At 37.9% G+C, this 19,560-nt stretch overlaps 1 protein-coding gene across 24 annotated transcripts in view; it reads left to right on the top strand.

Moving 5' to 3' along the window:
* The window catches only part of KDM6A (lysine demethylase 6A), a 231,800-nt gene that overhangs the window by 68,787 nt on the left and 143,453 nt on the right, over positions 1–19,560 (top strand). For all 24 annotated transcript variants that reach the window (XR_004180861.1, XR_002519460.2, XM_017953897.3 and 21 more), the window contains exon 3: positions 16,568–16,676. Coding sequence is in view for 21 of the 24 variants with exons in the window: in XM_031660982.1 (XP_031516842.1) it covers positions 16,568–16,676 (109 nt within the window). In the remaining 3 variants the exon portion in view is untranslated. The remainder of the gene's footprint in view (positions 1–16,567; positions 16,677–19,560) is intronic.

Below are 19,560 nucleotides of genomic sequence, written 5' to 3'. Positions count from 1 at the left end.
AAAAAAAAAAATAGGATTGTAGGTTGATAGAGCCGCCTTCCCCTCCCATTTATTAACTATAAGGGTATTGTTCCATTTTATTTCAGCTTGTATTGATTTCTCCAAGAAGTTTTCCCATACATGTGCTATATAGCCTGAAAAGTTTCTTTAGGCAGTAAGCTTGGGGTAATTTTAGAGCTCACATTCATTATTTTCTGTTTACTGTCATGTGTTCTGATATTCAGTGTCTAAAATTCTTTGTTTAGTTATTTAATTGTTATATTCAGGAGTAAATTTGGTCCCTTTTACTGCATCTTGGCCTGAAGCAGAAGTCCAAAGACTTAAGAGTTTTTAATCTTATAATGCCTTATAGAGTGGAAGATTGAGATGCCAAGAATATCACTTCAGTAATTCAAATGTATGCCTTGTGTGGAGAATGTTGGGTTTAAGGTTTCTTCTGACGCTAGTGGGTTGGTATTTATTTCACTGGTTTAAAATAAAAAATTTGAATACGAGCTTAGAGATTCAAGCTACGTTGAAATGGTATTTTGGATGGTCAAATTTCATATTTTATATGAAAGTCTTTGAGTATTTAGTGTTACAAATTATGAGTAGTTATGACAGTTTTCCTTTAAATTCGGATTTTTGGCAATATATGATTTTAGAACTGGTTTTTCAGATGAGCTTTTTCAAGTTAGTGGAGCACATTGTTAAAACAGCCACTAATAATGAGAGATACTTAAATTTGCCCACTACTTTATTACCTTTACCCTTTCACTTCCTAAAGGAAAAACCTTCCTAGTCATATTGGAAAAATTTATAGCTGTGATAGACTGGAGCAGGGCTACCACCTAGTGGTTTAAATAGACATGGGCCCTTATGGAGTATCTGAATGTGTAATGCAACTATTTGTCCTTTGATCTTTTATTAATCAGTGAAGCATTTGTGTTTTGCTTTGTTATTCATTCTTGCTATTTGTGGATCACAGTGGCAGATCAGATTTTCTTTTCTTTCTTTTGAGATGAAGTCTTGCTCTGTTGCCCAGGCTGGAGTGCAGTGGCGCGATCTTGGCTCATTGCAACCTCTGCCTCCCAAGTGATTATCCTGCCTCAGTCTCCCGAGTAGCTGGGATTACAGGTGCACACCACCATGCCTGGCTAATTTTTGTATTTTTAGTAGAGATAGGGTTTCACCATGTTGACCAGGCTGGTCTTGAATTCCTGACCTCAAGTGAACTGCCCGCCTCAGTCTCCCAGAGTGTTGGGATTACAGGTTTGAGCCACTGCACCTGGCCCAGATTTTCCTCATTAGTATTTTTAGAAACAAATTTGATTTTTAGGAGTTCTTTATATATTCTAAATATGAATCCTTTGTCGCTACACGTGTTGAAAGTATATTTTCTCAGTCGTGGCTTGCCTTTATACTTATTTTTTTTTTATAAACATAAGTTCTGAGCATTGACGTAGTTGAATTAATCTATCAGCCTTTTTTTAATGACTTGTACTTTTTGTCTAATTTTAAAGAAATCCCATGCTATCCTGATGTCAGAGCCATTTTTCTGTGTTTTCTTCTTAAGGATTTATATAGTTTCACGTTAGGGCCTTTAATAGGTTTTTTTATATGTAGATACAGGAGTCCACTTTATTTTTTGTGTTTTTTTTTCTCCTGTTAGAAATAACTTGCAGGCTTGCCACCACTTTTTTGTTAGGTTATTGTTTGCCAGTTGCGTTACGATTTTCCACACATGCAAGTTCTGTTTCTGAGCGCTCTATTGCTAAATATATGTATTCATGCACCAGCTTTCTTGATTTCTGTATCTATATTGTGACTCATGGTATCTGGTACAATGCTAACTTTCTTTTATGTTTGTAGTATTTTTCTGTCTTTTTTCTTTAAATCTTTCTATGTTATATTTTAGGTGTGTCTAAATTGCATAGATCTGGATTTAAAAATTTTGTTGAAAGTCTTTTTCTTAGCATATTTGTTGTGATTAAAATATTGCATTAAATAATATTCATTTAAATATATCTACATATGGATTACCTTCTTTGCTCTGCCCTTACCCTCCATCTCCCCACCAGGTATAGTGAGCTTTTGAATATAAAGACTTTTTTTGGGGGGCGGGGGGAACTGTAGGATTTCTTTTAGGCCAGGAATGTGATAGTACTGTGTTTGATTTTGGCCTATACTTTGGATTGTTATTAGTTGAAGACTATCTATAGTTAAATTGTAATCTTTTTTTTTTTTTTTTTTTTTTTTTGAGACGGAGTCTCGCTCTGTCGCCCAGGCTGGAGTGCAGTGGCCGGATCTCAGCTCACTGCAAGCTCCGCCTCCTGGGTTCACACCATTCTCCCGCCTCAGCCTCCCGAGTAGCTGGGACCACAGGCGCCCGCCACCTCGCCCGGCTAATTTTTTGTATTTTTTAGTAGAGACGGGGTTTCACCGTGTTAGCCAGCATGGTCTCGATCTCCTGACTTCGTGATCCGCCCATCTCGGCCTCCCAAAGTGCTGGGATTACAGGCTTGAGCCACCGCGCCCGGCCAGTTAAATTGTAATCTGAAGTTTGTGTTCTACCCAGGTCAGATGAATTCAGGCTTATGGTTGTAAATCCTCAGATTATCTTTCTCTCTCTCTCTCTTTTTTTTTTTTTGATGAGTTTCGCTCTGTCGCCCGGGCTGGAGTGCAGTGGCATGATGTTGGCTCACTGCAAGCTCCACCTCCGGGGTTCACGCCGTTCTCCTGCCTCAGCCGCCTGAGTAGCTGGGGTTACAGGCGCGGGCCACCATGTCTGGTTAATTTTTTGTATTTTTAGTAGAGACGGGGTTTCACCGTGTTAACCAGGATGGTCTCGATCTCCTGACCTCATGATCCGCCCACCCCGGCCTCCTAAAGTGCTGGGATTACAGGCGTGAGCCACCGCGCCCGGCCAATACTCAGATTTTCTTTTCCACTGATTGCCATCATGGATTGGCAGTTTTCTTTGTCCTTTAAGAACAGTTTTAAAATAACATTTAAAAATTGTTTTATCATTGCATTTTAGTTTTTACTTAGATTGAATGTGTTCGCTCATTGAGGCGCTCAGTGTTCTGAGGGGGTGTCTTATTTGACTCTTAGGTGGCTTTCAGTCCTTGTGTTCTGTCCCCCAAATGAGGCCCCTAAACCCAACACTAAGATTCAACAGGCTTTCAGAATGTCATACAAAAAGTCACATTGATATTCTGTCTCCAGTTCTCTTAGTTCTGGTTCCCCTGACCGCCCCCAAAGTCCATTCTTTGTAGGACTTAAGAACTTTGAACTTAAGAACTTTGTGTTGGTTGCCTGCCATTGTGTTTTATCTGACATCTTTAGTTTTCAGCACAAGGTTTCAGTGGTTGTCCTGAAGTGGAAACCCTTTCCGACTCTTCATTTTATGGCTTACATGGAAAATTGATAGTACCAATTACTGAGAGAATTTCTTGAGGGCTCTTAAGATTGGTACGTATACAAGGGCTCTGTTTGAAAGACTTTGGCTGCCCTGGTATCCTGGCTGTTTTATGCCAGCCAATGCTCTAGTGGTTAAAAGCTCTCCCTGTCTTGCCACTCCTATTACCCATTACCAGTATATTTGTTGAAGAACTTTGGTTGTAGAATATAAATTCCAGAAACAGAGCTGTGTGTGCATGGTTAAGTTTTTTAGTTCATGAGAGAAGGGGGAAATTAAAGATCTTGACTCATACCTGGCCAGTACAACATTGCACAGGGAAGAAAAATGCAATTAGGTGCTTATTTTACAGTAGAAGAAAATATTGGTAAGTGTTTACATCGGGTCAGGTTCTGGGATTTTCTAATTCTGAACTGAACCTATGTACTGTAAAGGAAATGGTGGGTGATTTTGAGAAAATAGGGAAACTTTTACATCAAAAACTCTGTAAAGAAGTCAAAGGTAAATGCAATCTGGGAAAAAATATTCTGTAACATTATATATAGAAATCCTTCATATATAAATGGCACCTGACAGATCATTTAGGAAAAGAACTATGATGTAGTATACCGAGAACTGTGCACGATGTATGGACAAGCTGATAATTCATTAAAGAAGTAATAAACTTAGCTGGTAAATATTAGGGAAAAAGTAATGAAAAAAACTTGAAATAAGCACTGCTAGTGGAAGGTTATATTGGTTCAGCTTTGCTGGTTGGCTTATCAGAAGCTTAAATTGTGCTTTTAATTTGACTGCGAGGAACTTACCCTAATAATAGCAAAAACTTGGTTAACAGTCAGATACTCTTCAATAGAAACAAATTATAGTTTAACTGTTCAGTAAAATGCTATGCAGATGTTAATTTTGAGATCTATGTGTTTTGACATGATAAACAATATATTGAATCAAATACAAATTTTATAAAACTTTATAAAATTGCATGTAAAGATTTGTACTAGGCTGGGTGCGGTGGCTCACTTCTGTAATCCTAGCACTGTGGCAGGCCGAGGCAGCTAGATCACTTGAGTTCGGGAGTTTGGGAGACCAGCTTGTTCAACGTGGCGAAACCTTGTCTCTACAAAAAAATACAAAAATTGGCCGGGCGTGGTGGTGTGTGCCTGTAGTTCCAGCTACTTGGGTGGCTGAGGCAGTAGGATCGCTTGAGCCTGGGAGGTCCAGGCTGCAGTGAACATGATGGCGCACCTCTGCACCCTAGCCTCAGTGACAAAGTGAGACCTTTCAAAAGAGATTTTTACTCTTTGCATACATGCATAGTGAAAAGTCTGAAAGGGTATATTTGGGCCTATTAAAAAGCTTTTTTTAATTTTTTATTTTAAGGCACTTATTTTGGGGGAGGATCCTTTATCATGTTGCAGTTTCTCTAGATTTAAGGTTTTTCATATGTTCAAGAAATAAATCTAAGTGCCTACATATTAGAAGTTGTGGAATTCAAGGCATATTTTCGGTGGAGCTCATGCTCATAAACTCTATCTCTTCCACCTTTTCATGCAATCTGAAGTACTGGCTGCTTCCTTTTTATGTGCATTTATTTAAAAATGTGCGTAAGGCAAAGGAATGCATACTTTGCTACCAAAGATATTAATTTGAACTACATATTTGACCAGGGTACAGCAAGCAGAATAATGTAGTCTTTTACTTTCATAAAGATATGGTCTACATAATTTTGCTCCAGGCAGGCTTTCTTTATACATGTATCTTTGGAATTCTGAGTTAAATGTGTACAGCTTAAATGACAGGCATAATGATTACTGTAAGACTGTTTCTGTCAATCTCTAGGTAAATAATAGACCAAACCTCTAGGTAAATAATAGACCCCGTGGGAGTAGCACAAGCAAATTAAATTTAAAAATAAAGGGTTATAATGCCAACCTTTTTTTTTTATTTTGAGACGGAGTCTTGCTCTGTCACCTAGGCTGGAGTGCAGTGGTGCATCTCGCTGCAAGCTCCGCCTCCCAGGTTCAAGCGATTCTTCTGCCTCTGCCTTCGAGTAGCTGGGACTACAGGCGCGTGCCACCACGCCCTGCTAATTTTTGTATTTTTGGTAGAGACGGGGTTTCACCATATTGGCCAGGCTGGTCTCGAACTCCTGACATCGTGATCCACCTGCCTCGGCCTCCCAAAGTGCTGGGATTACAGGCGTGAGCCACCGTGCCCGGCCTCGCTAACTTTTTTATATGGAAAATCACAGGATCATTCTGAACTGAAATTATCTCTCATACTGTCCTTGGCCCCCAATTTTAAAATATACAGTTTTTTAAAGATCATTTAAGGCTTAATTTGTATTCTTAATTTGAGTAAGGAGACTTTATAATGTACTTGAATATATTCCATCTTTACAATGTTACATTTAGGATGCTACAAAAATACTTGGAAAATAACTTAGCTGTTGTGTCAATACAGCTTCTTTTTATTTAATGTATACCCTGGGTGTGAGTGTGTGTTTGTGTGTGTGTGTCTGTGTGTGTGAATATAGAATCCATTAATTCATGTGGTTGCATGCATCTAAGATAAAAGTTTTGGAGTTAGTAGTAAACCAGCAACTTGTTGACTGTTGAGACAGTACAGCTTAGTTTGCTTTGTTGCAGCTGTATTTGTCATTTCTTCGGAATATGATGAAGTTTCTCTCCAAATAATCTGATCAGTCTTTTATTCTTTAATTCATAGTACCCTCCCTTCCCCTTTTTTCCTTTTTCTCCTTTTTTTTTTCCTTTTTGCCTTTGTTAGATGCCCCGGCACTCCACAGCACCAGGTGTTATCAGTACCAGCTCACATTCCTTTCCTTATTCGGAAAGAGGACTTTCTAGCTCATTACAGACACCCCTTCCCCTTTCCTCTCCACTTTCTTTTACGTGCCCACCTTATCTAAAAAAATTCAAATGTTTAGCTAACTGGGATTAGTTTAGATTGTACAATCTGACCCCGGCCAGTGAGGAAAGGGTACAGGGGCAGGACTTGCATCAGGAATAAAGACTCTCTTGCCCCTTTGTTCAGGTGTGCTCTCATGGCGTCTGGCCAGGGAGGCACCCCTCTGTGCAGAAGTAAAATTGCTTTGCTAAGAATCCTTTGTTCGAGTGTTCAATTTCCTTAGGATTTTGAGCGTTATTCCTAACATTTGCCAAAAATATTAAAGAGAGAAAAATCAACAACACAAGGTAAACTAAGGAGTTGTCATTCCGAAGCTGCAAAAAAGTAGGATAAAGCTGTTTATCATTTTCCAGATACACACCACACTTAGTCTGAACTGGTATATTATTTTATACATATACATATGTATATCTGTAGTAGTGTTTTATTTTTCTGTCACAGGTGTCTTTTGAATATGGGAACTTAGTTTTTTTTTGGTTGGGTTACTTTTGGATGTGTTTATGTCTGGTTTTTTTTTATTTTTTGTAATAGTGATTATTGCTTTTTATAATGATTTAAAATAAAGAGGGGTGAGAACTGAGGCTAAGTCTTGGAATGGTTTCTGAGAGCTGGGAGTTGAAATTTTATATGTTGCTTTTCTGCTTGGTGTGGAGTTGGTGGGGAGGAGGAGCTAGTGTGTAGGACAGAAAGCTGATTATGGAGAGGGTCGTTTTTGCACTTGACTTTAGGTCCCTGGGCATGACCTGAGTCAACTACCTTACTGCTCAGAGGCTGTGAAGCCATACTGTTTGAATCCACCCTTTGCTAATTTGTAGCTTTGTGACCATGAACACAGGATTTACTTGGGCCTCAGTTTTCCTGTCAGTGAAGTAGGGATAATTACTGTAATAGGCCCCATTTCATAGTGATTGTGAGGATTAAAGAATAAGTATATGTAAGTTGCTTAGAATAGTGCTTGGTACATATCAAGAGCTCAAATATTAGCTATCAGCACTTTACTAAGTTGTCTAGTTTGATTTCAGTAGTGTAATTCTTGGAGAGTATTTTGCGATAGCAAAGTGTTTTAAATAGTTTATTTGAAAAAGAATGATTCTTCAGGTGCCAGTGATGGTTTCTTGAATGTGGAATGATGCTTGTTTACTCATTAGCATTCACCACATCCCATGAATGCAGAGGAGTAGGTCCAAAGAGACTGAAAAATCTAGGATTGAGACTGGCATCTGTAACTTTTATTCTACCGACTCTTTTTTTTTCTGAGACGGAGTTTTACTCTCATTGCCCAGGCTGGAGTGCAGTGGCGTGATCTCTGCTCACTGCAACCTCCGCCTCCCAGGTTCAAGCGAGTCTCCTGCCTCAGCCTCCTGAGTAGCTGGAATTACAGGTGCCCGCCACCACGCCCAGCTAATGTTTTGTATTTTTAGTAGAGGCAGGTTTTCATCATGTTGGCCTGGTTGGTCTCACCTCAGTCTCCCAAAGTGCTGGGATTATAGGCGCGAGCCACCACGCCTGGCCCCTCTACTGACTCTTTTGACAAAAGATGTGTATTAATTGAAAGTAGGAAAGAGAGAGACAGCGTAGAGTGACAAATGTATAAGTTCCTTTATCATCTCTAAAATGTTAGATATGGATGACGATTAACTGGTTTTCTTTTTTTCTTCCCTCCATCCTTTTTGTGTGTGTTAATGATTATTTCATTAGGCAGTTGTTTTGTTGTTGTTGTTGTTGGTTTTGTTTTGAGACAGGGTCTCACTCTGTTACCCAGGCTGCAGTGGCATGATCACAGCTCACCGCAGCCACCACCTCCTGGGCTCAAGTGATCCTACCACTTCAGCCTCCTGAGTAGCTGGGACCACAGATGTGTACCATCATGCCAGCATAATTTTTAAAAATGTTTTTGTAGAGTTGGGAGTCTCCCTATGTTGCCCAGGCTGGTCTCCAGTAATCCCCCCACCTCAACCTCCCAAAGTGCTGGGATTATAGGTGTGAGCCATTGCAGCCAGCTTTGTTTTTTTTTGTTTGTTTGTTTTTGTTCTTAAGCGAGGAAAGAGGGTTACACACACATCTGTCTCTTAAAGAATTCTCAACAGTCAGTCAGTTCTGGGCTGCACTGGAACTCTACTGTTCCAGGAACATGGGCTTCCATTTCCTACTCTGCCGTTCTCAGCTATGGCATCTACCTCTTAGTCCAGGAGAGTTACTGAAGTTCTTGCCATCTGGGTGATTCTACCCAAGTAGGCAGAGGAGGGGTTGAAGTGGAGCCTGTCTTTCCCTTATATTCCATTGGTCAGAATTTAATCACCAAGCCACACCTGCAAGGATGACTGGGAATCTCAGCCTTCAGTCTGTGTAAAAATGTGCCTAATTAAATTTAGGGGTTCTATTAACAAAGGGGAGGAGAAAGGATATCTGAGACACCTAGAATCTGAAGCAAGTTACAAAACAGTGTTTATAAAAATATTAGTAAGGTAGGGAAAGTATATGTGCTTACATCTGCACGATATAATCTCTCTTTTTTTTTTCTTTACAATATAATCTTGAATATGTTAGAAATTTTAAACCTTTGTTGCTCCTGGGAAAGGGAACTGGGTGGCTGGGGTCAGGACTAGGAGAGAGACTTTTTGCTATATGTGCCTTTTTGAAGTGGTGATAAATAAATTTTCAAAAATAGTAAATGAAATTAAAAAGAAAAAGTCTGCGTTTGATATATAAGTTCAGGAGTAGGTATGTCATTAAGAATCAGTAATACTTTATGCCTGTAATCCCAGCACTTTGGGAGGCCAAGGCAGGTGGATCATTTGAGACCAGCCTGGCCAGCATGGTGAAACCCCGTCTCTACAAAAAGTCCAAAAATTAGCCAGGCATAGTGGCGTGTGCATGTAGTCCCAGCCACCTGAGGGGTTTGAAGTGGGAGGATCACCTAAGCCTGGGAGATCAAGGCTGCAGTGAGCTGTGATTGTGCCACTACACTCCAGCCTGGGTGACAGAGTGAGACCTTGCCTTAAAAAAAAAAAAAAAAAAAACCACACACAGAAAAAAAAAAACCCAACAACTTAAGATTATTTTAATTGTAACTCTTCTCTCATAAAAAAAAAAAAAAGTATAATGTGTTGACGTTTCAAAAATGGTTTAGGTTCAGGTAGTTTCAATCCTTTTAAATTCCTAAGCATATTTATGGTGTTTTAAAAGCAGCCAGGCAAAGGCATTGCCCAATACCCACAAACAGGAAGAATTTCCTTCTGATTTACGACACATCTTTCTGGAAAGGATATCAAGTTTAATGATGCATACACTTTTAGGGATTTGTTGGGAACAGGTCAGAAGAATAGTAATATTATACATTAGATATTATGTCTCTTTATACATAATGTAGAGTAAGAAAACACTCTAATAACTAAGCGGGTGGTGGTGATGGTACTGGTGCAGTAGAGAAACACCTTTTCTTGATATTGTCTGGATTGCTGCAACAAATTCTTTTACTGATCTGTGTCAGAGGGAGCAGGGGTGATCTGCTGTAGTTACATAGTTTGCCACCTCTTTAGGGTGTCTGAATAACAAGCTGTTAAAAATGTAGGAAGTTAGTGGGATGAGAGTTTGATGTGGGGTTGGAGTAGAGTGGGCTTTGTGTTGGGGAACAGGGAAAGAAAAAATATGGATGTGTAGGCTGGGACTGGAGCCAAGTACTCACTGTTATAGGCAGTAGGAAATAATTGGAAGTTTAAAAGCTGGGAAGCATGACAATAAATAGCATTGCTGTAAGAGTGGGTTTTGTTTGTTTAGGGTATGAGTTCGGCTGTAGAAACAGACCAGTAAAGGAGCAACAAGTGGCAGTAATGGTGTAGTACGGGCATTCATTGGAATTTGGGGAAATAATAGGTAAAAAGAAAAAGGGGAATGGTTATGGGAGAAGTGTTAGGGAAGACTTAGCAGTAATCAATTAGATGTGTAGGCATAAAGAAGTGATTTGACTAGGTGCTGTTAATGAAAAGGAAACTTAAAGAGAGAATTTTTGAACAGTGCAAGAAACTTAATTTTCATTTGGCAAATTTAAGATGATGTTGGGATGTCCAAGTGGAAAAAGTCTGGTATGTTGTTTAGAGTTAAAAGATTTCTTCTTCCATGTCTTTCTTCTTATTCCCTTCCCCGCCACCCCCTTCTCTTGTGTAAACAGAAGTTTATAGGGCACAAAGGTGACTCTTGGGAAAGTATCTTTAGTTAAGGACCAAGATAGTAAGGTGGAGCCAAGGAAGAAAGAGGACTGAGGAAGGCAGATGGGTTAGAAAAGAGGATTGAGGAGAAAAAAATGATATAGAGGAAAATAAAGGAGACAGGAACCAGTTTACCTTCACTTTGGATACCTAGCAGCCAATAAAAGTGACCAGGATGGAGTAGGTGCTCATTGATGAGTGACTGGTATAATACTAAGTGTTTTAAATTATTCACAGGTATTATCTAGTTTAGTACCTTAAAAAAAAAAAAAAAAAAAAAAAACTAGTGCAAAATATACATAACATGCAATTTGCCATTGTAAGTAACCTTTTCAAAGGTACTGTTCAGTAGTGTTAGTCTCCGGAACTCTTTTCATCTTGTAAAACTGAAACTATACCCATTAAACAACTGGTAATATTTCAGTGATTTTAATAAAAATGTTTGAAATATTTATTCCCATTAGGTTAATATAGGGGTTTTTCTTTTTCCCTAAAATAGTCTTATTTTAAAGCTGTGTTGTCTTGAGTGGTCTTTTATTGAGAAAGTTGTAAGCTTCTAAAAACCATAATTCTTTTTTAATTTTTAATTTTCTTATTTTTTATTGTATAAATTTTACAGGGTTATACTTAGAATTATAGAGTCCAAGGATTAAAAAAAAATGCAAATCAGAATTGTATCTAAAATATGGTATCTCCTTTCTAACCCCCACTAAAATAGCTTAGTAATATATGCTTTAATTCTTTGCATTGATATGAGCCAGTGATGGCCCGTTTAATTTTTGGTGTGTTTAATTTTTCCTACTTTCTGAATGAACTGAATTAAACTTGCTTATAAATTATACTCATTCATTGGCACTACCCAGAGTGCAATTAATCTTCTCTTCTAAGTGACTGCTTTTTAAATATTTAAGTAAAGCTTCAATCCCGTTTGATTCTCCTCAGTTAAACTTAGTTAAGATAGTTTTCTTATGACAGTTTCCACATCCTTTATCAAACTTGTAGCCCTCTTTACGTTATCACCTGTTGAAATGTGGTATTCAGAACTGATAATGCTGGAGATCTGATCAGACTAGACCTTGGTGAGCTGATTATTCCTGTTGATGTGTATAATATACTTTATTAATTTGGGCCATGAATACTTTTAAAATTTCTTTCTTTTTCCTTTTCCTTTTCCTCTTCCTTTTCCTTTTCCTTCGACAGGGTCTTGCTCTGTCGTCCAGGCTGGAATGTAGTGGCGCAATCATGGCTCACTGTAGCCTCAACTTCCCAGACCCAAGTCATCTTCCCGCCTCAAGCTTCCCACGTAGCTGGGATCATAGGCATGCACCACACCATGCCTGGCTAATTTTTTTAAATTTTTATAGAGACGAGGCCTCGCTATGTTGCCCAGGCTGGTCTCAAACTCCTGGGCTCATGGACTCCTCCTGCCTTGTGCTGGGATTATAGGCGTGCTGGGATTATAGGCGTGAGCCATCATGCCTGACCAAATAACCATATTTCACGGATGATACATTGACCTGTTGTCTGCTTAAATCCCTTAATCTGTTTTAAGGAGTCTGCTGGTTGCTGGATGCTCAACCACTGTGTATGTGTATGGTTGACTTTTAAAAATTATGGGCAGGGTCGGGCGTGGTGGCTCACACCTGTAATCCCACTACTTAAGGAGGCCAAAGTGGGCGGACCACCTGAGGTCAGGAGTTCAAGACCAGCCTGGCCAACATGGTGAAACCCCATCTCTACTAAAAATGCAAAAATTAGCCGGGCATGGTGGTGGGTGCCTATTATTCCAGCTACCTGGGAGGCTGAGGCAGGAGAATTGCTTGAACGCAGGAGGCTGAGGTTGCAGTGAGCTGAGACCACGCCATTGCATTCTAGCCTGGGCAACAAGAGCGAAACTCCATCCCAAAAAATTAAAAATTAAAATTATGGGCAGGACTGCATATTTGTTTTTATTATATTCAGCCTAAAAATTTCACTTCATTTAAAACCATTGGGGTATTAAAATCTATATTTTCTCTATCATTTGTAGTCACTCAGCTACTGTAGTTAATCTTTTAAATTGGAAAAAAAAAGTTTAAATGTTGCATATATTTAACAATTCTAAAATATTGACAGTGTCCTATTTTAGCAAGGCACTGACCAAGTTCATCATAAAAGATTAATACTGCACATTAAAAAAATTAAATTAGTTACATGTCTGTGTTCACAAGCTCAAAACTTCATCTGTCAAGGTTTAGAAATAACAGGGTAATGGTAACGTTACTTTTCTGGGATAGCTGGTTTTTAAAATAATAACAGTGAAGCAGATACCACGCACAAGTTATATTGAATGTTGTGGAATATGGCACTATGATGGAAATAAAAAACACACCCAAGCTTTCTACGTAGCTGGGAGGATCTTAGTTTATTTATTTACCTTTTCAGTGTTTTTTTTTTTTTTTTTTTCCTAGTAAGGTGGTAAGGATTATGGATGTGCAATCCACCAGCGATAAACAATTAGAGGATGTAACAGTGATTTTTGTGGAGGGTATTGCTTTTATCCTCCTTGCTGCAATTTTATTATTTTTATAGGCTTTTCATTTATAAACATAAGAAATTTTGCTTTCCTAATATTTAGTATATGGATTGAATATTAAGTTGTTTTTAGGCTTTAAGAATTATCGAGGTCTATACTGTCCAGTATGGTAGCCATTAGCCACATGTTTATTTAAATTTAAATATTAAAATGAAACAATTTAAAAATTGACTTGTCCACTTGCCCTAACCATGTTTCAAAGTGCTCAGTAACCACATGTGTCTAGTGACTACTGTATTGGACAGCACAGATCATAGGGTATTTGTATCATTGCAGAAATTGCTCTGTTGATTGCTGATGCAACCACAAATGATTTTCTTTCAAATTTCTGACTATCCTTACACTAAAGGTATGGGATGAGTCCCGGGGGAAAGTGTAATCATTCTTTAATGATTTTTTTTTTGTTTGTTTGTTTGGAGACTGAGTCTAGCTCTGTCGCCCATGGTTGGAGTGCAGTGGTGCGATCTCACCTCACTGCAACCTCTGCCTCCCAGGTTCAAGCAATTCTCTTGCCTCAGCCTCCTGAGTAGCTGGGACTACAGGCGCCCACCACCATGCCCGGCTTATTTTTTTGTGTTTTTAGTAGAGACAGGGTTTCACCGTGATAGCCAGGATGGTCTCGATCTCCTGACCTCGTGATCCGCCTGCCTCAGCCTCCCAAAGTGCTGGGATTACAGGCGTAAGCCACCGCGCCTGGTCCTTTTAATGATTTTTATAAGAATAGAAATAATATAGGTTAATTATGAAAAAATCTCAAAAATATAGAAAAGTAAAATGAACAAAATACAAGGAAGATTCTGTGTGGGACAACTATATAGACTTTTTTTTGCTGTGACACAGCCCTCAGGAGATCCTGAGAACATGTGTCCCTAGACTTTCTTTTTTTAGCACCTGTTTTATATTCCAGTCCTCCTTCTCTGCAGTTGTGTATGAAGATACTGTACAGGGATGATTTTATTTGTATACATTTAAAATTTAAAAAGCAAGAAATAAAAATAATCCTATTGACTGGAGATATTTTTGCTTTATGGAAGTTTATCTGAACATCGTTCTGAATCTAAACAGTAATTATATATCTTCTGTTATCGTTAGCCTTTTGGGTAAAAATATAAAAATTTCTGTGTTTTATTCTAGATTATTGTATGAGTTAGGAGTATTGGAAATTATCTCAAGTTGTTTATTTTCCTTTAAATGTTCTTTAAAAAGTGTGTTAGATATTTGGCTATATCTGATATTAGAATTACCTCAGATACTTCGAATAAATTCATAAAGTTTCACTATGAAGTGGTAATACAGAGTTCTTGGCAACTTTCTTCTGCCTTTTTGCTCATTTTCATCTCATTTGATGTTTGGCTCTGTCAGCATCGTTGACCACCAACGTTAGTTTGGTAGGTGCATGGCAGCTTTATGGGGAAATTAAGAATTTGTGATTACCCTGAGTATATGAGTACCTGAATTTAAAATCAACCATTCTGGGTTTTACCTGATTTTATATTTCATGATGATCAGCATTATGTATAATATTAATTTTGGTGTGTTCCTTAGTTTTATGACAAGTAGAAGATAGGCAATTGATGATCAAGGCAGTGGCATGAAGGGTGATAAGAGGAAGTAAACAGTGTTGGCATCTTTTTTGTTTATATCATTAAAGACAATTTGTGTTTATATCTTGAATCCTTTTTACCATGAAAATATAGTTGCTTATAAATTTAATGTTAATCAGCCATATGAAGGTCTCAGAGGAGTAGGAAAGGTTTATAAATAACCTAAGAGTTTTAAAAAATCATACGCTCACTATTATCATGAGAACTTTATTTACAATATTCTTATTCATTTAATGTAAAATTAAGAATTCCATTGTATCCCAGTAATGTTATGTATTTCTCTGATATTATAAAGCACTATAATAAATTGTATTTTTATACTCTAACCATCTGCTAGATAAGAATTATATATGACTTAAGTAAAAAGGATTTTGAAATTTCATACCTTCAGATTATAGTAATTTCTGAGACTTCAGTGTAGCGTTCAGACTTTTTTAGTTATAGGGAAGCAGAAAGATTAGTTTTCAGTGATTATGATTTGGTACACATAGCTAAGAGCAGAATAGGAATTGAAGACAAGTTCTTTTATAAACCCTTAGGCTTTAAGGATAGTAGACTCAGCCTAGAATTCGCCTTGTTTAGAATGGATTATCCAAACTTGTTGAATATTTATTTATGTGCTTAGGATAGGTAAATGTTAGGATATAAATTTTTAAACTCTATATTAAAGGCTCTGTATTTTACAGGAGAGGAAAAATGAAGGCATTCGAAGTGAGTACTCTGTCCCACATCACATTTTCTTATCTCAACAAAGTTCTTGAAGTGGTAGTGAAAGTTTTTTATTGTGATAGAAGCTAAGCAAGTTTCTTTCTTTGTGTGTACCAAACTTGAAAGTGTTCCTGGGAGTATATCAGAGATTTGAGAATTGACACACATTCCTTACTTTAATGACTCTGGGACACATTATTAACAGAGCAATGTTATGGAGCACTGAATTGTTAATGGGAGAAATTTTGACAAAAGTATTGGGAACCTTGAGAGAATTAGAGCTTTGTTATTACCTGTGATGGTAAAGAAACAAGTACCTATTGTGTGCCGAACACTGAGATAAAGCCTTACAGAAGTTTTCTACTTTTAATCCTTTTATCAGCTCTTTGAGTGTTACTAAAATAGAGAGGATAAATTCCCCAGAATCTCCTGTAGCAAATGACAACTGGAATTTGTAGTCAGGCTCTACAACTGGGTTCTTTCCGTTGTTCATTTTCTCCTGCAGTTGTCCTGTGTTATAAAAACTAATTGATACTGTTAAAATAATGTTATTTTTTTCTTTGGGGGAGGAAATGTGAGAAGGAGAGCATATGCTTGTTTTGGAGTTAGGAAGTAAGATCAAAAATAGAGTTGGTGTGTTTGGGCAGTATATGGTAGTTTAAAACTGGTAGACGTTCTGGCAAAAAGTCAGTAAAAGCAGTTCAGTGTAAATTTTAGGTATTTTTATTACTGTAGAGTTTCTATGAGATCTCACATAATTCAATAAAGTTCTTCCCACCTGTGGGAAAGATGTATATTATTTATATTTGAGAGCATTTTTGTTTATATCAACAGGGACCACAGTAATAATTTAGACTTTCAACTTATGAATAAAATTATCAAAGTGCTCCTACATTATCTTATTTGGCAAGTATTGTTTCCATGTATAAATGGGAAAAGTACTTATGCCATAACTAGTGGCTCTTTTAATAAATACATAGGGAAGCTGTTCCTTCTATAGAATGCTGTATTGAATATGTCTAAGATAGAAGTGAAATTTTCAATATTGACTTCTTAGGTGATTGAATGGAGGCTATATGCATTATCTTGGGGAGGAAAGGTTTTTAGGGCTTTATTTTTTGCTTACATATTTGTATTTTTTTATTTCTAGGCTGTTCGCTGCTATGAATCTCTAATCTTAAAAGCTGAAGGAAAAGTGGAGTCTGATTTCTTTTGTCAATTAGGTCACTTCAACCTCTTATTGGAAGATTATCCAAAAGGTAATTTTTTTCTTGTTCATTATTGTTTGATTTATACATGTGTTGGATTGTAATTATTTGTGCTTTATCAAGAGGACTTTCCTAAGAAATTGTAAGTGCATGAGCACACTAAACAATGAGAAAGAAAAGTAGAGTAGATGGAAATGGAAAAATGTCATATGACTCCATCTAAATCATCAATAAGTTGGCTATTCAGTAAAAGTGAAAACCACCTGCATGTGCAGTGCAGTTTTGTTCTGCCTTGTGAAAATCCTTGCCCTTGAAAGGCCTTGCCATAGTAGAAAGTGACCTAGTTTGATATAGACATTTGTACATTGATGGATACTTTGGAAAGGTAAGAAAAACTCAGCATTTTTCTTTATCCTATTTAAAACATTTCCATTTTAGCTAAAAAATACTTGAACGAAAATCTGATCGTTAACTAGCCATGTTATTGTAAACATAAGTAATACAGAGAGATGATCACAGATGAGCCTTGGATAAAACTAGCTTTTAAAATTTACTTGAAATGTTTTTCCTTTAAGAAACAAGTGAGTTAAATAACTGAAAGTAGTCAGCCCCCTAAGATTTGCCCTTTTTATGATATCAAGCTGCCAACTCAGACCATTACTCAGGAAGTTAAAAGCACCCCCAAACCCTGCCCTTCCAATACCAAAGAAAAAATCCACATTAAAAGAAAATTATTATTATAGCCAAGAACATTTTAACCTTTTGATGATAGTGAACATTTTGATGTGGAGTGGATGAATGTGTTACTCCTGTTTTCAACAAGTGTGTTTAGAGGGCAAAACACCTGGCAGATAGTTTCAGGGCTAAAGCGAAGGATTGTTAGTATTTCATATTGATGTTTTATTATGCGACTTTTATGTTAGGTCAAGTGAATGTTTTCCTAATGAAAATGCAATTTTAGTCTGAGACAGGCATATTCTGTGAGGTTTTAACTTAGGCTTTTTTCTCAGCTCAGCTCTGTTATATACAACTGCATTACCTTTAAAAGATTATATATAAACATCGCTGAGTATCTGTTGTCTAATCTGTAAAAGGGGGAACGAAGTGATGGATGACACCTCATGGATTTTCAGATTATGTGACACTGGTTAGTACTTAGCGAAATGGTTTCAGTCCAACAGGGTAATGGGTGTTAATAATTACTTAATACTCCGTTAGATATTTTATCTTTCATTAAAACTGGAAACTTACTTAAAGGAAACTATTGTACCAAAAAATAGATAGAGGCATACCTGGGAGATATTGCAGGTTTGGCTTCAGACCACTGCAATTTGTTGCGAATACTGTAATAAAACCAGTCAAACAAAAATTTTTTTGTTTCCTATTACATATAAAAGTTATGTTTGCACTGTAAGTGTGCAGTAGCATTATGTCTAAAAAATGTACATACTTTAGTTAAAAAATACTTCCTTGCTAAAAAGTGCTAACAATCAACTGAACTTTCAGCAAGTTGTAATCTTTTTGCTGATGGAGGGTCTTGCTTCGTTGTTGATATCTGCTGAATGATCAGGGTGGTGGTTGCTGCAGGTTAGGGTGGCTGTGGCAGTTTGTTAAAATAAGAAAACATTGAACTTTGTTGCATCAGTGGACTCTTCCTTTTATGAAAGGTTTCTCTGTGGCATGTGATGCTGTTTGAAAGCATTTTACTCACAGTAGAGCTTCTTTCAAAACTGGAGTCAGTCCTCTCAAACCCTGCCACTGCTCTGTTAACTAAGTTTACGTAGTATTCTAAATTCGTTGTTATCATTTCCACAATGTTCACAGCACCTTTATTAGGAGTAGATTCCATTTCAAGAAACTCCTTTTGGCCAGGCACAGTGGCTCATGCCTGTAATTCCAGCATTTTGGGAGGCCAAGGCAGGAGGATTACTTGAGCCCAGGAGTTCAAGACCAGCCTGGACAACATAGTGAGACCCCGTATCTTAAAAAAAAAAAAAAAAAAATTAGCTGAGTATGATGGCATGCAACTACCCTGGAGGCTGAAGTGGGAGGAACACTTGAACCTGGGAGGTTGAGGCAATGGTGAGCTGGGATCATATCACTGCACTCCAGCCAGGGTGACAAGGTCCTCTCTCTCTCTCTCTCTCTCTCTTTCTCTCTCTCTCTCTCTCTGTCTTTCTCTTTTTTAAAGAAACTACTTTCTTTGCTCATCTATAAGAAGCAGTTTCTTATCCATTCAGGCTGCACTTCTAATTCTATTTCTTTTGCTGTTTTCCAGCACATCTGCAGTTACTTCCTCCATTGAAATCTTGAACCCCTCAAAGTCATCTATGGGGAGGGATGGGAATCAGCTTCTTCCAAACTCCTGTTAATGTCGGTATCTTGACCTCAAATGTTCTTTTTTTTTCTTTTCTTTTTTTTGAGACGGAGTTTCACTCTTCTTGCCCAGGCTGGAGTGCAATGGCGTGATCTCAGCTCACTGCAACCTCCGCCTCCTGGGTTCAAGCGATTCTCCTGCCTCAGCCTCCCAAGTAGCTGGGATTACAGGCATGCGCCACCACGCCCGGTTTTTTTTTGTATTTTTAGTAGAGATGGGGCTTCACCATGTTGGCCAGGCTGGTCTTGAAATCCTGACCTCGTGATATGCCCACCTCTGCCTCCCAAAGTGCTGGGATTACAGGTGTGAGCCACTGCGCCCAACCTTTTGACCTCAAATGTTCTTAATGGCATCAAGAATGATGAATCTGTGCCAGAAGGCTTTGAATTTACTCTACCTAGATCCATGAGATTAGTCACTATTTATGGCAGCTATATAGCCTTACAAAATATATTACTTTAATAAGACTTGAGGCCGAGTGCGGTGGCTCACGCCTGTAATCCCAGCTCTTTGGGAGGCCTAGGTAGGTGGATTACCTGAGGTCAAGAGTCGAGACCC

The sequence above is a fragment of the Papio anubis genome, chromosome X (genome assembly GCF_008728515.1).
Source record: "Papio anubis isolate 15944 chromosome X, Panubis1.0, whole genome shotgun sequence".
Lineage (NCBI taxonomy): Eukaryota > Metazoa > Chordata > Mammalia > Primates > Cercopithecidae > Papio > Papio anubis.
Note: the sequence above shows the minus strand (reverse complement) of the source record. Positions and strands in the feature narration are given on the sequence as shown.